Source organism: Pleurodeles waltl, chromosome 4_2 (assembly GCF_031143425.1).
Source record: "Pleurodeles waltl isolate 20211129_DDA chromosome 4_2, aPleWal1.hap1.20221129, whole genome shotgun sequence".
Classification (NCBI taxonomy): Eukaryota; Metazoa; Chordata; class Amphibia; order Caudata; family Salamandridae; genus Pleurodeles; species Pleurodeles waltl.
The window spans coordinates 544,186,530-544,201,096 of NC_090443.1; the positions used below are offsets into that span (position 1 = coordinate 544,186,530).

Consider the following 14,567-nt stretch of genomic DNA (forward strand, 5'->3'; position numbering starts at 1 on the left):
AGTTTAAAAGTCTATTAAAACAGGCCTCCAGGGCTGAGGATCTCTTGTATGTGAGTAATAAAAGATCTGTTTCTCATTTGCAAAATTTGCTGGTTAAGGCGCAGACCTTCATCAGAAAAATGTTCCCTGGAAAGGTCTTTTCCAGTTGGGGGAGAGGTAGGGGTCACTCCTCCATCTGCTCCAATTTCCAAGGCCCCAACAGAGGTCAAGTAAGGTGCAATACCTGATGGCACATCAGCTGCCAGAGAGTGTTCTTCCCCAACAGGGGAGGTGGAAAAGGTAGGAACATCTGCAACGCCTGTGGCAGTGAGAATGCACGTGGAGGATTTAATGGAAGGAATTCCCTTTCTTTCCCTCAGGAACTGGGGGGGAGGCTGAGGCTACTTGCACACAAAAGGGTGGAGGTTACATCAGACCCTTGTGTCTTACAAACATTAAAAGCACTTCACATAGAATATTTGGGATCCCTGGTTCAGGTGGTAAAACCAAAACCGCTCTTCTTTTCAGAAACAGGTGGCCTTGATTGATGCAGAGGTGCAAGCGTTCCTCAGGAATGGGGCAATTCACAGGTTGGTATTACACTCTTGGGGGTTTCTGCGCAATCTATTCGTAGTAGAGAAGAAGGACAAAGGGTTTTGTCCAGTCATAAACTTGCGAGCCTCCAACGAATGGGTGATATATTGCCATTTAAAAATGGGGATTGGATGGTGCGGTTATATCTCAAGGATGCGTACCTCACAGTCCCTATCTTTCCACCACATTGCCGCTTCCTGCAGTTCCTTTGGAGACGCCAGGTCTTTGAGTTCCACTCTCTCCCTTTCAACTTTCAGCAGCACGTTGGTGCTTCATGAAACTCCTCAAGTCGGTAGTAGAAATCCTCAGAACAAAAGCGATCAGATTGACAATTTACTTAGATGATATCCTCCTGATGGATCAGTCTCAATCCCAACTTCTGTCTCACTTTAACATGATTATTGTCTTTTTGCAAGACCTAGGTTTTGTCATAAAGCAGAGCTGGTCCCAGCCCAGAGCTTGAGGTTCCTGAGGTTTCTCACAGACCTCCAATGCAGCCACGCTCAGTCTACCAGAGTCAAAGGTAAACAAGATCAAGAAGAAATGAAGAAGGTACTGAGAAGGGACAGGATTTCTGTAACACAACTGGCCATGATCATGGGGTTATTATCCTGTTCTATCCAGGCCATTTCTCTGGGCCCGCTTCACTACAGGGCTTTACAGCATCTAAAGGCGTTCCACCTAAAAAAAGGGCCTCACATACTCAGAACTGATCCCTTCAACCTTTGAGGTGGCTCCCATATTGTGTGTAGTCAGGTGTCTTAAAGCCTATAACGAGATGACGGCAGAAATCAGACCGACAGGTGTGAGACAATTGTTGATTGCCCTCAAGAAACTGTTTCATTCCCCTCCATTGCTCGGTGGGTAAAATGGATTAAGGCAGAAGCAGGAGTTAAAGTCCATGTTTTTGGAGCTTATTCAGCAAGAGGGGGATGGCTTCTAAGGCCATCCAGGTAGGTGGCAAATGAGCAGAGGTCATGATGACCTCAGCAGACTGGTCTTCGGAATATACTTTCAAAAGGTTTTACTTCAAACTTGTATATGAAGCATCTGTGCTAGCAGTGAGTAAGTTTTAAACATGCATAATCCTGGCCTCCTGACCGGAGGCGAGGATTATGCATGTTTAAAGCTTACTCACCACTACCATGGACGCTTCATAGAGAAATAGAATGAGAAATGTCCTAGCTAACGAGAAGGAAAGTTTCAATTCTATTAAGGGCATGGAGCGAGGTTTATGCCTCCCTACACATTGGTAATGTCACCAACCCATTTTTGGAGATAACAGTAAGTATTTGATAGACATTAAGAGGTGGGAATTATCTATTTTTTCACATGATTAAGGAAAAATGTGTTTCTTGCCTTCTCAAACATACATCATGGACACGTACAATGATGGTTGTATTATATAGGATTTACTGGTGTTTGTTACTAGATTACACAGTTGTGATTGAAGGTCTGCTTTGTTATTGGACAATGTTAACATGTATATTACATATATGGGAAGGGATTTAACAAAGTGTGTTTTACTCATAGGATCTTATACCAAGACTGATTGAGGCTGCTTGAACTTAACCTCCGGCAGTAACGACGAGGGAGGATTTAGGGAGCCATGGTTACATAAGAACTTGCAGACTACATGCGGATTGGTTGCTAGTCGCTCTGGACACCGTCCTTTGGGTCATGGGATATGTAGTCTTTGTCTTTTTTTCTTTTGAACTTTGAACCTTCTGTTAATAAAGGTTGAAGAAAGAAATGCGTAACGCCCGCCTCCGTGTCCTTAATAGTATTGATACTTTCCTTCTTGTTAGGAAGGAAATTTCTCATTACCAGTCAGCAACTGTTCCTTCTCCTCCAGGGGATTCTCATTAAAAGGAACGTGGGGTGAACTGCAGTGCAGTTTTCTGCTCTTCTGCTGAATGTGGGACCAAATCTTCTGCATGATTTTTCAGAGTTCGTCTGGACATTTTTTGTATGTACTGGCAGTTTTTAGTAATATAATCCTTTGGTAAATCCATAATACAGGGTTCATGTGAATCAGTTTGGACCTTAGTTCTGCCAAAGAAGGGCATTTCATAGACTTATATAACCTATAACCATAGGGCAGTTATTACATGCAGTGCAAAACTGCTATTAAAAAGTATGCATCCATTGGGTAAGAAACAGTGCTATTTATTTGTTTATGAACTGTGGACTTCTCAGAAGATCCAAAACATTTAATAAAAAATATGAACTTCAAACACTGGTTCCAGTTCACAAGGGGACACTAGATGGCCCTAAAAGTCCTTATCTGTTGTTAAAATGTATATGTCTATGCTGGTCAAAATAGCTGTATGGGTTTAAGGTCTTACTTCAATTTTCATATCCGGGAGTCTCAACTCCTGCACCATATGAGTTAGAACACATTTTTCGGATGTACCCATATACTTTATTGGCAGTGTAAATGTATTTCACACTATACAGAAAATATAGGGTGTAGGTTTTGCTATGGGCATACAGGATAGGAACTGCTATCACAGGTGCAAATGGTGTACTTTTTAGGAGATTATCTCAAAGGTTCATAGGACGATCTCTGGTTTTCCTAATTCTCTAACTCACCTCATTCTTCTCCAAACTGCACTCCTCCATCATCTTGTCCCCTTGCTCCTGAAAAGTGATGATGATGAGAGCCACAAAGATGTTGACAAAGAAAAATGGAAAAACCACAAAGTAGACCACATAAAAAATGGACATCTCCATTCGGTTGCTGCGGCTGGGCCCCCGGTCCTCCTCAGTCACATCTACTGAATGCTGCAGTACCCTAGAAAGAGACACCAAACCAATAATGACTCCAATTTGCTCTAGCAATTCTTGTGACCTCTTAGTCAGAAACAGATGGACCCTTTGTTTTGAGTGCCTTTTTTTTTAAGCCTCTGATCCACAATGGTCTGTTACCCTGATTCTTTGGTAAATAAATATCCTTGCCTGAGTAATTTACCAAAGCTTTGTTATGTATAGTTACACTTTGAAATACTGACAACAAAAACATTGTGCTACCAAAATATCATGGCCAAAGTAGCGAGGACCAAAATATCAAGAAGGTAAGTGTATAGAGATAACTATAGATTTACTATTCTGAACCCCACATACAGGTATCTTAAAGAGATATATTGCCAAGGCCCATAAATGTGGAGTTAAGTAAAGTAAGCCAACATAAACTTACCTTCATGATATTTTGGTCCTTGATATTGTTCCCATAATATTCTGGAGTTGAGATTAAACTGGAATACTGCTATGAATACACTGTTCCTGGTTCACTGATCCAAACTTTTTTCAAGTCATTTTTTCCCTGAGTGACTCTGCCAGGTTTTGATATGAATACCCATTTATCACATCAACTTACCCAAGCTTTCCTATAAACATTTCTTCAACGTATTCACTGACCGCAAGCTATGTTAAGGATGCCTATCACACCACCTATTCGAATATCATTTCATGTTCAACTTGTCTCTGCGCTGATTGACTTAAGCTGTGTAATGAATAACTTCTCTAGTGAAACCTGGACATAACATTTATTATGGATACATAGGGCCCTCTACGAAAATGTGTTGTGAACATCTTTCTGATCAATTGACCTAATTTGTTTTGTAGCTGCCATTTGCCACATCATCATCCCTGAACTTCTAACCCAAAGTTTTTTGTAGGCTTCTCTCCCCTATGAGCTGTTGAAAACAACTGTTTTAAGGCTGTTTCTTCTCCAGAGGCAATTAATCAAGTTTGTTGTGGCTAACCAATTCTCTGAGTCACACATCTCCAAGAGTTGTTATGGTTGTTTCTTCTCATTATCCAGTGATTTATGTATTTTTACAGATATCTGTTAATTTAAACATCTGAGCCAAGCTTTGCTCTCAATGCTCCTTCTACTAACCCACGCACATAAACTTTCTTGTGGCTGCATCTTTTTTATACACAATTATATGCTGTGGTAGTCTTTTTTCCTGACCCAACATGACCTCTATTTCTTGAGTAATACTTTACTCACACATACAGAGATTCACCATTAGGATTGTACTGCAGCTTCCTATCTTTTTGTAAGCCATAATTACCAGTTATGTATTCACTATGTAGCTCTGAGATAAAAACTCTGCTTAAGTATGTCTCCTACATTGAGCCTCCATTTAAATCTTTATTATTAATATGTCTTTTCCCTAGCTAAAGATAATAAAGCCTATAATGCCCCCTTGAGTTAGCTGTCAATTCCAGTCTCAGCCTTGACTTATGTTTGACTGGGTCACCAATCATAGGCAAAACTTACTGTGGCCACCCCTCGCCTGTTGAGACAGTGAAGAGGGTTAAAAGTGCCCAGATGATGTTGTCATAATGGAAGTCATGGCGCTTCCACTCTCGGCGCTTCACTTCCAATCTACTCTTCTCATGATCCACATAGCTTCCTCTGTCAAAACAGAAAACGAGGAAAACACTTAAAATAAGTGAGAGCTGACAAGACACACACACTGCATTGATCATTGATCAGTTGCACAAATGAAGGGCTATAACAGTAAATATACAAGGATTTGTACTGATAGCCTGCCATACACCAATTTGGTTTAGCAGTTGTTTGAGTATGTTTGGCTCTAGCTTGAAGAAAATAGATCAGTCATGAAAAAATGTTTACATGACAAGAAACTCTTAGGTCTATACTAAGAAAAGCTCTAGGTTCTACAGTGAGGCCAAGGCCGGGTCCCACATTGGAAAATAGTGTGGAAGTCCTGAGCTGTAGAAGACTTTGTTAATCTTACTTGAGGTCTTGGGTTTTTGAGTTTCCCATAGGTAGAAATATGAGTTATTTACTGGACCCTGGGGTATGTGTGACACAATTAGCATGAGGTTGAATCCTCTACTGGGAAATGATTTGTGTGACCAAACCAAGAACAAATTGTGCAATCTCCACACTCAGTTTTCAGTTGGACACCACATCCCACACCACACTTAGAGCAGTGAGTCCCACAATGCACTTGGTGGTGTGCACCTGGATTTTCAAGCCGGGAACTCAAATTAAGGCTCAGAATCATAGCCCATTATCAGTATTTCTGTAACCCCCACTGCTCCTTCACGTACTTACATGCAATCCTTTTCTGTGTCTTTGGAACTGTCGGTGCAGTAGAAGAATTTGCCCTTGAAAAGCTGCACTGCGATTACGGCAAAGATGAACATGAACAGCTTGTAGACGATGAGAATGTTGAATACGTTCTTCAGAGAGGTCACCACACAGTCAAACACGGCCTGTGGGGAAGAGTTCCAATACTAAGTGTGATTCATTACCAGACAGCTGTCAAAAATCAATGGTAAATACCAACGCAGAGATTTGACTCTTCACTCAAGATGAGAGCCAATTGGCAATGCATTAGCGATACTTGAAGAAACCGTGACAAAGGTTCCTAAGAGCAGCTGCAAAATACACAAGAATGTACCAGAAAACTAGAACAAGACGCAGCCACATTTCGCAACAAGTCCAGGAAAGCTGAACACCGGCCCAGGAAGTATATATTTTCCCCCCGTATTAACTAATCACTGAATAACAGTGGCATTAAAGACCCCCTCATCCCCTTGGTGCAGGGGGGTCCCTGAGCTCCATGAGGCCCCCCTCAGCACAACACCTGGCCCGAGTGAGTCCGAAGGGGGGCCCCCTCTATGTTGTTTGCAGGGGGAGCCTCAAGTTTCTATACGCCACTGACTGAATAACTCACTGAGTTCAGGCCATCGTGGGTACTCAATGAATTACTCTCACCTTGAGTGAGAAGAAAACAAAGCAAAGTAAAAAGAAGCAAAAAAAACATTAGAATTTTATTTAAAAAACAAAACTGAAATAGTACAGCCAATGTTGAAAACAATTTCGCAAGAAGGGGCATATTTATACTCCGTTTGCGCTGGAATTGCGTCGTTTTTTTTGACGCAATTTCGACGCAAAACTAACTCCATATTTATACTTTGGCGTTAGACGCGTCTAGCGCCAAAGTCCATGGAGTTAGCGTCATTTTTTAGCGTGGACACCTACTTTGCGTTAATTATATGCAAGGTAGGCATTCCCGTCGAAAAAATCGACTCCGAGGCATGTGCGTGGGATTTATACTCCCGGGCAAAAATCACGCCCGGGAGTGGGCGGGTCAAAAAAAATGACGTACGGCCGCTTTTGCGCCGTTTTTTAGCGCCTGCAAAAGGCAGGCGTTAAGGGACCTGTGGGCTCTGAAGGAGCCCAGAGGTGCCCTCCCATGCCCCCAGGGACACCCCCTGTCACCCTTGCCCACCCCAGGAGGACACCCAAGGCTGGAGGGACCCATCCCAGGGACATTAAGGTAAGTTCAGGTAAGTTTTTTTTTTGTGGCATAGGGGGGCCTGCTTTGTGCCCCCCTACATGCCACTATGCCCAATGACCATGCCCAGGGGACAGAAGTCCCCTGGGCATGGCCATTAGGCAAGGGGGCATGACTCCTGTCTTTGCTAAGACAGGAGTCATTTCTATGGGCGTTGGGAGTGAAAAAAAATGGCGCAAATCGGGTTGAGGCGAAAAAATTGCCTCAACCTGACTTGCCCCATTTCTTGACACCCAAGCCCCATATCCCCCTACGCCGGCGCTGCCTGGTGTACGTCGTTTTTTTTAACGCACACCAGACGACGCCGGCGGCTAACGCCGGCTAACGTCATTCAATAAATACGGCGCCCGCATGGAGCTTCAGAATGGCGTTAGCTGGCGCTAATTTTTTTGACGCAAAACTGCGTTAGCGCAGTTTTGCGTCAAAAAGTATAAATATGGGCCAAAATGTTTTAAGCAACTTGCACTTGTGCAGCATTTACCCGGGGAGAGGAGTCAACAAGTATGAAGAAAATAGGCAGGCACAGAGGGAAATACAGTAACGTCGGAAGACGGTAGTGGACCGCAGAAGGGGATCAAACAAATTTGAAAGAGGAAAAAACAATTACATCATTAAAAAAATAACTTAAAAACAAAGGATGTATTATGAAAAAGTAATGAAAAAGTAACCTTGGCACTTAAGCAATTAGTATATAAATCCGGGAGTCATAACGAAAATACAATTAGGTGAAATCCCAAGCATGTAACACATGCAAAGTATGTTTTTTGATACACGTAATTCCTGTCATTACTACACGTTGCATTTCAATATTATTAACTGAGGCAATACTGCCCAAACACCTCACGATTATGCCTATTTCAATACAAATATGAAATACGCAACCTAATATTCTCCACTCAAAGGGACGTTTGTACACAGCCTATCTGTTAACCAAGTAAGAAATAAACAGGCACTTGATGAGCGCCTCGGATAATACCTCCTACATCTCTTTCAAAGCATTTTTTGAGATCCTTCTGTAGAACGGACTTTTAAACAACAGATTTATTCAAATGAAAGCCTGATGCTACTTTTGGATTGAGCCATGGATTTATTCTTATTGTGACTATCATCACAAAACTGCACATATGGCTCCTTAATTTTAACCCCTTCGTTGCCAGGCCTTTTCCCTCTCAGGGGCCAAGCCTTTTTTTGGCTATTTGGGGCAGTTTGCGCTTAGGCCCTCATAACGTTGCGCTTAGGCCCTCATAACGTTTTGTTCACATAAGCTACCCACGCCAAATTTGCATCCTTTTTTTCCAACATCCTAGGGATTCTAGAGGTACCCAGACTTTGTGGGTTCCCCAGAAGGAGGCCAAGAAATTAGCCAAAATACAGTGAAAATTTCCTTTTTTTCAAACAAAAGGGGGAAAAGGGGCTGCAGAAGAAGGCTTGTGGTTTTTCCCTGAAAATGACATCAACAAAGGGTTTGCGGTGCTAAAATCACCAGCTTCCCAGCTTTCAGGAACAGGCAGACTTGAATCAGAAAACCCAATTTTTCAACACAATTTTGCCATTTTACTGGGACATACCCCATTTTTACGATTTTTTGTGCTTTCAGGCTCCTTCCAGTCAGTGACAGAAATGGGCATGAAACCAATGCTGGATCCCAGAAACTGAAACATTTCTGAAAAGTAGACAAAATTCTGAATTCAGCAAGGGGTAATTTGCGTAGATCCTACAAGGGTTTCCTACAGAAAACAACAACTGAAAAACATAAATATTGAACTTGAGGTGAAAAAATCTGCAATTTTTCTCTACGTTTTACTCTGTAACTTTTTCCTGCAATGTCAGATTTTTTAAAGCAATATACCGTTACGTCTGCTGGACTCTTCTGGTTGCGGGGATATATAGGGCTTGTAGGTTCATTAAGAACTCTAGGTACCCAGAGCCAATAAATGACCTGCACCCTGCCTTGGGTTTTCATTCTATACTGGGTATACAGCAATTCATTTGCTGAAATATAAAGAGTAACAACTAGCTATCAAGAAAACCTTTGTATTTCCAAAATAGGCACAAGATAAGGTGTTGAGGAGCAGTGGTTATTTGCACATCTCTGAATTCCGGGGTGCCCATAATAGCATGTGAATTACAGGGCATTTCTCAAATAGACGTCTTTTTTACACACTCTCTTATATTTGGAAGGAAAAAATGTAGAGAAAGACAAGGGGCAATAACACTTGCTTTGCTATTCTATATTCCCCCAAGTCTCCCGATAAAAATGATACCTCACTTGTGTGGGTAGGCCTAGCGCCCGCGACAGGAAATGCCCCAAAACACAACGTGGACACATCCCATTTTTTGACAGAAAACAGAGGTGTTTTTTGCAAAGTGCCTACCTGTAGATTTTGGCCTCTAGCTCAGTCGGCACCTAGGGAAACGTACCAAACTTGTGCATTTTTCAAAACTAGAGACCTAGGGGAATCCAAGATGGGGTGACTTGTGGGGCTCTGACCAGGTTCTGTTACCCAGAATCCTTTGCAAACCTTAAAATGTGGCTAAAAAACACATTTTCCTAACATGTCGGTGACAGAAAGTTCTGGAATCTGAGAGGAGCCACAAATTTCCTTCCACCCAGCGTTCCCCCAAGTCTCCCGATAAAAATGGTACCTCACTTGTGTGGGTAGGCCTAGCGCCCACAAAAGGAAATGGCCCAAAACACAACGTGGACACATCCCATTTTTTTACAGAAAACAGATGTGTTTTTTGCAAAATGCCTACCTGTAGATTTTGGCCCCTAGCTCAGCCAGCACCTAGGGAAACCTACCAAACCTGTGCATTTGTGAAAACTAGAGACCTAGGGGAATCCAAGATGGGGTGACTTGTGGGGCTCTGACCAGGTTCTGTTACCCAGAATCCTTTGCAAACCTCAAAATGTGGCTAAAAAAACACATTTTCCTCACATTTCGGTGACAGAAAGTTCTGGAATCTGAGAGGAGCCACAAATTTCCTTCCACCCAGCGTTCACCCAAGTCTCCCGATAAATATGGTACCTCACTTGTGTAGGTAGGCCTAGCGCCCACGAAAAGAAATGGCACAAAACACAACGTGGACACATCCCATTTTTTTTACAGAGAACAGAGGTGTTTTTTGCAAAGTGCCTACCTGTAGATTTTGCCCCCTAGCTCAGCCTCCACCTAGGGAAACCTACCAAACCTGTGCATTTTTGAAAACTAGAGACCTAGGGGAATCCAAGATGGGGTGCCTTGTGGGGCGCTGACCAGGTTCTGTTACCCAGAATCCTTTACAAACCTCAAAATTTGGCTAAAAAAGTACATTTTCCTCACATTTCGGTGACAGAAAGTTCTAGAATCTGAGAGGAGCCACGAATTTCCTTCCACCCAGCGTTCCCCCAAGTCTTCTGATAAAAATGGTACCTCACTTGTGTGGGTAGGCCTAGCGCCCACGAAAGGAAATGACCCAAAACACAACGTGGACACATCCCAATTTTTTTACAGAAAACAGAGGTGTTGTTTTGCAAAGTGCCTACCTGTAGAACTTGGCCCCTAGCTCAGCCGGCACCTTGGGAAACCTACCAAACCTGTGCATTTTTTAAAACTAGAGACCTAGGGGAATCCAAGATGGGTTGACTTGTGGGGCTCTGACCAGGGTCTGTTACCCAGAATCCTTTGCAAACCTCAAAATGTGGCAAAAAAAACACATTTTCCTCACATTTCGGTGACAGAAAGTTTTGGAATCTGAGAGGAGCCACAAATTTTCTTCCACCCAGCGTTCCCCCAAGTCTACCGATAAAAATGGTACCTCACTTGGGTGGGTGGGCCTAGCGCCCATGAAAGGAAATGGCCCAAAACACAACGTGGACACATCAAATTTTTTCACAGAAAACAGAGGTGTTTTTTGCAAAGTGCCTATCTGTAGATTTTGCCCCCTAGCTCAGCCGGCACCTAGGGAAACCTACCAAACCTGTACATTTTTTAAAACTAGAGACCTAGGGGAATCCAAGATGGGGTGACTTGTGGGGCTGTGACCAGGTTCTGCTACCCAGAATCCTTTGCAAACCTCAAAATGTGGCTAAAAAAACACATTTTCCTCACATTTCGGTGACAGAAAGTTCTGGAATCTGAGAGGAGCCAGGAATTTCCTTCCACCCAGCGTTCCCCCAAGTCTCCCGATAAAAATGGTACCTCACTTGTGTGGGTAGGCCTAGCGCCCACGAAAGGAAATGGTCCAAAACACAACATGGACACATCACATTTTTTCACAGAAAACAGTGCCTACCTGTGGATTTTGGCCTCTAGCACAGCCGGCACCTGGGGAAACCTAGCAAACCAGCACATTTCTGAAAACTAGACACCTAGGGGAATCTAAGATGGGGTGACTTGTGGGGCTCTGACCAGGTTCTGTTACACAGAATCCTTTGCAAACCTCAAAATTTGGCCCAAAAAACACTTTTTCCTCTCATTTCGGTGACAGAAAGTTCTGGAATCTGAGAGGAGCCACAAATGTCCTTCCACCCAGCGTTCCCCCAAGTCTCCCGATAAAAATGGTACCTCACTTGTGTGGGTGGGCCTAGCACCCATGAAAGGAAATGGCCCAAAACACAACGTGGACACATCACATTTTTTCACAGAAAACAGAGGTGTTTTTTGCAAAGTGCCTACCTGTGGATTTTGGCCTCTAGCTCAGCCGGCCCCAGGGGGGGCCAGAAATGGCTTAAAATAAATTTGCCCCCCTACCGGGGAGCGACCCTTGCCTAAAAAGCATTTCTCTTCCGATCGCTCTGGAAGCTGAGCTTCCAGCGCAATGGAGGAGGCTCTGTGATTGTCAGCGTGCGCTCGCGCGCTGACATCACAAGGGGGGTGGCGGGGGTCGGGGGTGGAAGGGGAAGGGATTACCCTTTCAGCCCTGGCCTGGGGGGGTAGGGGGTGGCCCTCGGGGGGAGCACTAGCGCTTCCCCCGAGGGCCGGTGGCAGGACGTAATGGTTACGTCCATGGCGCCACACGGGCGCTGCCATGGACGTAACCATTATGTCCATGGCGGCAAAGGGGTTAAAGGCCTGAATTTTATTAATTCTCCTTGGGAATGTTATGCTACTAATAAAGCCATCTTCCAAAATAGGTATTTCATTTTTGCCTTGTGTGTAAGTTCAGAGGAATTTTCATTAACCGACAAAGAACCATTGAATTTGTGGACGCTTTACCGAAGATAAACTGTGAATAGACCTTTAAGAAATTCCTTAATATTTCTGTTTGACCACAGGGATAAGTGGTTAAATGATGTTCTGAAGCATGATATTGCGGCTACAAGGGTTCTGATTAAAGTGTGATTGAGGTCTGTATGTGTTAAGTGCAGCAAATAAAATAGGGCCTCTTCCGGTAAAAAAAAAGACATACAGTGGATAAAGTTTTTCCAAAACCACAGACAAAATCACTTCCACTTTGTATGTCTTATTCGTTGTTTCAGCTCTGGCTTTCACAAATACTACTCTGTAATCTTCCAGAATATTCAAGAAATTGCATTCACCATATTCAGGAACTAAGCTGATAAACTGAAAAACATATTTATACTTTTTTAGCTACGCATTTGAGCCGCTTTTTGATGCAAAAGCGGTGCAAACTTACAAAATACAATTGTATTTTGCAAGTTAGCGCCGCTTTTGCGTCAAAAAATTATGCACATGCGACGCTAAAAAAGTATAAATAAGGGCCTGAGTGTCTCAACGGAGCCAAAACTGGCAGCGTAGCACTGTGTCACTTCAAAAGCGCAGGGATGTGCCATATTTAAAACAAGACAGCGCACCCCTGTGTATTCCCTAGCGCTGGAGCTAGAATTAGCTGCCTATCGCCAACACAGGCACCCGTGCACAATAGTGCAAGGTTGCCTACGTTGCAGGGAATGATTGTTTATGTGCAGGAAGGCTTCAATCATTAATAGCAATTTGCTAGTGCTATGTGTGCTGCAAAATGTAGCACACATAGGAAAAGCAAAAAGGAGGAGAAATAAAAGTCTTTCTCCTCGTAGCACCATCCTAACCTCCGCCCTGGGGTGACGTTAGTTTTTGGTGCTGCCTCAGGTTTACGAATCCTTGTAAATCTGGGGCAGCGTGAAAGTGCGATAGGTGTTGCAGTGGAACGCCGACAGCAACACCCACTGCACGCCCCTCTGCTGCAGAAAACTGCTTCGGGCCCATATTTACAAGGCGGGTTAAGCCATGCAAAATGGCTGAATGCCGCCTTGTAAATGAAGAAATGGCACAGCGCCACAGGACCATCGCTAAAAGTGACGCTCCAGTGGCGCTAGTGGCTTGTAAATAAGCCCCTCAGTGTCTTTGGGCTGGGCTGAAGAACTTGGACTTTGTGCAGTTAGTAGAATGGATACCCGTCTGAGTGATATGTGATCCTTTTCTGTGAGGAGAAGGACATCTGTATTACAGTATTGTCCTTCGACAGCATGCTTCATCTGCATGAACAGCTTCAGTATCATGGGTAGTGTGGGAAATGAGTCAGCAAAGATTCCTGGCCATGATGTCAGAAAAGCATTCCCTCACTGCCTTTGCTGAGCATACCTATTTGCATAGAATCTGCATTTATGGTTCTGGCCGGCTGCAAACAGATCTAGGTTTGGTTTGCCCTAAAATGACAGACAAAGCCCTTCCGTTGCTGGTTTAATTTCCACTCATGACACTCGTTTGATGTTCTGCTGAGAGGGTCGGCCCATTGATTGATGTAATGTGATGACAAACTGTCCATTTCCATGTTTTTGTGCTTCCCATTGAGAGCGGTTGTGATTTTGACCCCCTCTATTTGTACATATAACACATGGTCATCATGTTGTCTGTACATATGAGTACTGAGGAACCTCTGATCCTTGGAAGAAAGACTGAAGACCGAAGGCCACCACTCTCAGTTCCAGGAGATTGATATGCAATGCAGTCTTTTCACATCTTCTATTGAGCTCTAAGTTCTAAAGTTGTGATCCTCAGCCTTCCAGGGATGCATCGATGGGCATTACAAAGTGGGGTTTCAGTTCACCATGGTAAAGAATACTTCATTCTGGATGTGATCCTTATCATATCATTTAAGGAACCTTGACTTTGCGCCCACTGACTGTCCAGTTCTTCTTGGAATGGCCTCATATTAAGTCAACAAAATGGAATCAGTGGGACACATGATGACATCATCCACGAGAATGTAATCTTTTGGCTAGATTGAGTATCTTTTTTATCCTTTCTCTGGAAGGGAAAACTATGCTTTGCTCCCTATGTTGAATAGCTCCTCCTAGAGATCTTTTTGTAGGAAAGACTTGTCTCTGTGAGCGGCAGACCATAATCATGTAAGAGCTGTAGGCAGTCTTTTGTAGACTCTCTGTTGCTTGAGAAGAAGGATGTTTCACTAAAGAATCATCAAAATAAGGGAACATTTGATGGGACCGTCCGTCTCCAAAATGCCACCACTATGGCCATGCATTTTGTAAAAATTTGTGTAGCAAATTTGAGACCAAATGGAAGGACTTTGAACTGGTAATGGTGGCCAGGCACTTTGAATCTTAAATACCTCTGGTGTCTAGAATGCTTAGAAGTGTGGAAATAAGCAATTAGGAGATCTAAGGATGTCATCTCATCTCCTTGATTCAGGAGTTGAGCAATGTCT

At 43.4% G+C, this 14,567-nt stretch overlaps 1 protein-coding gene across 1 annotated transcript in view; it reads right to left on the minus strand.

The window, feature by feature from the left end:
* CACNA1E (calcium voltage-gated channel subunit alpha1 E) overlaps positions 1-14,567 on the minus strand; it is a 1,379,194-nt gene that overhangs the window by 390,555 nt on the left and 974,072 nt on the right. The window contains exons 28-30 of the mRNA XM_069233198.1: positions 5,672-5,832; positions 4,865-5,002; positions 3,169-3,370 (exon numbers count right to left, since the gene is read on the minus strand). Of these exons, the coding sequence (XP_069089299.1) occupies positions 3,169-3,370; positions 4,865-5,002; positions 5,672-5,832 (501 nt within the window). The remainder of the gene's footprint in view (positions 1-3,168; positions 3,371-4,864; positions 5,003-5,671; positions 5,833-14,567) is intronic.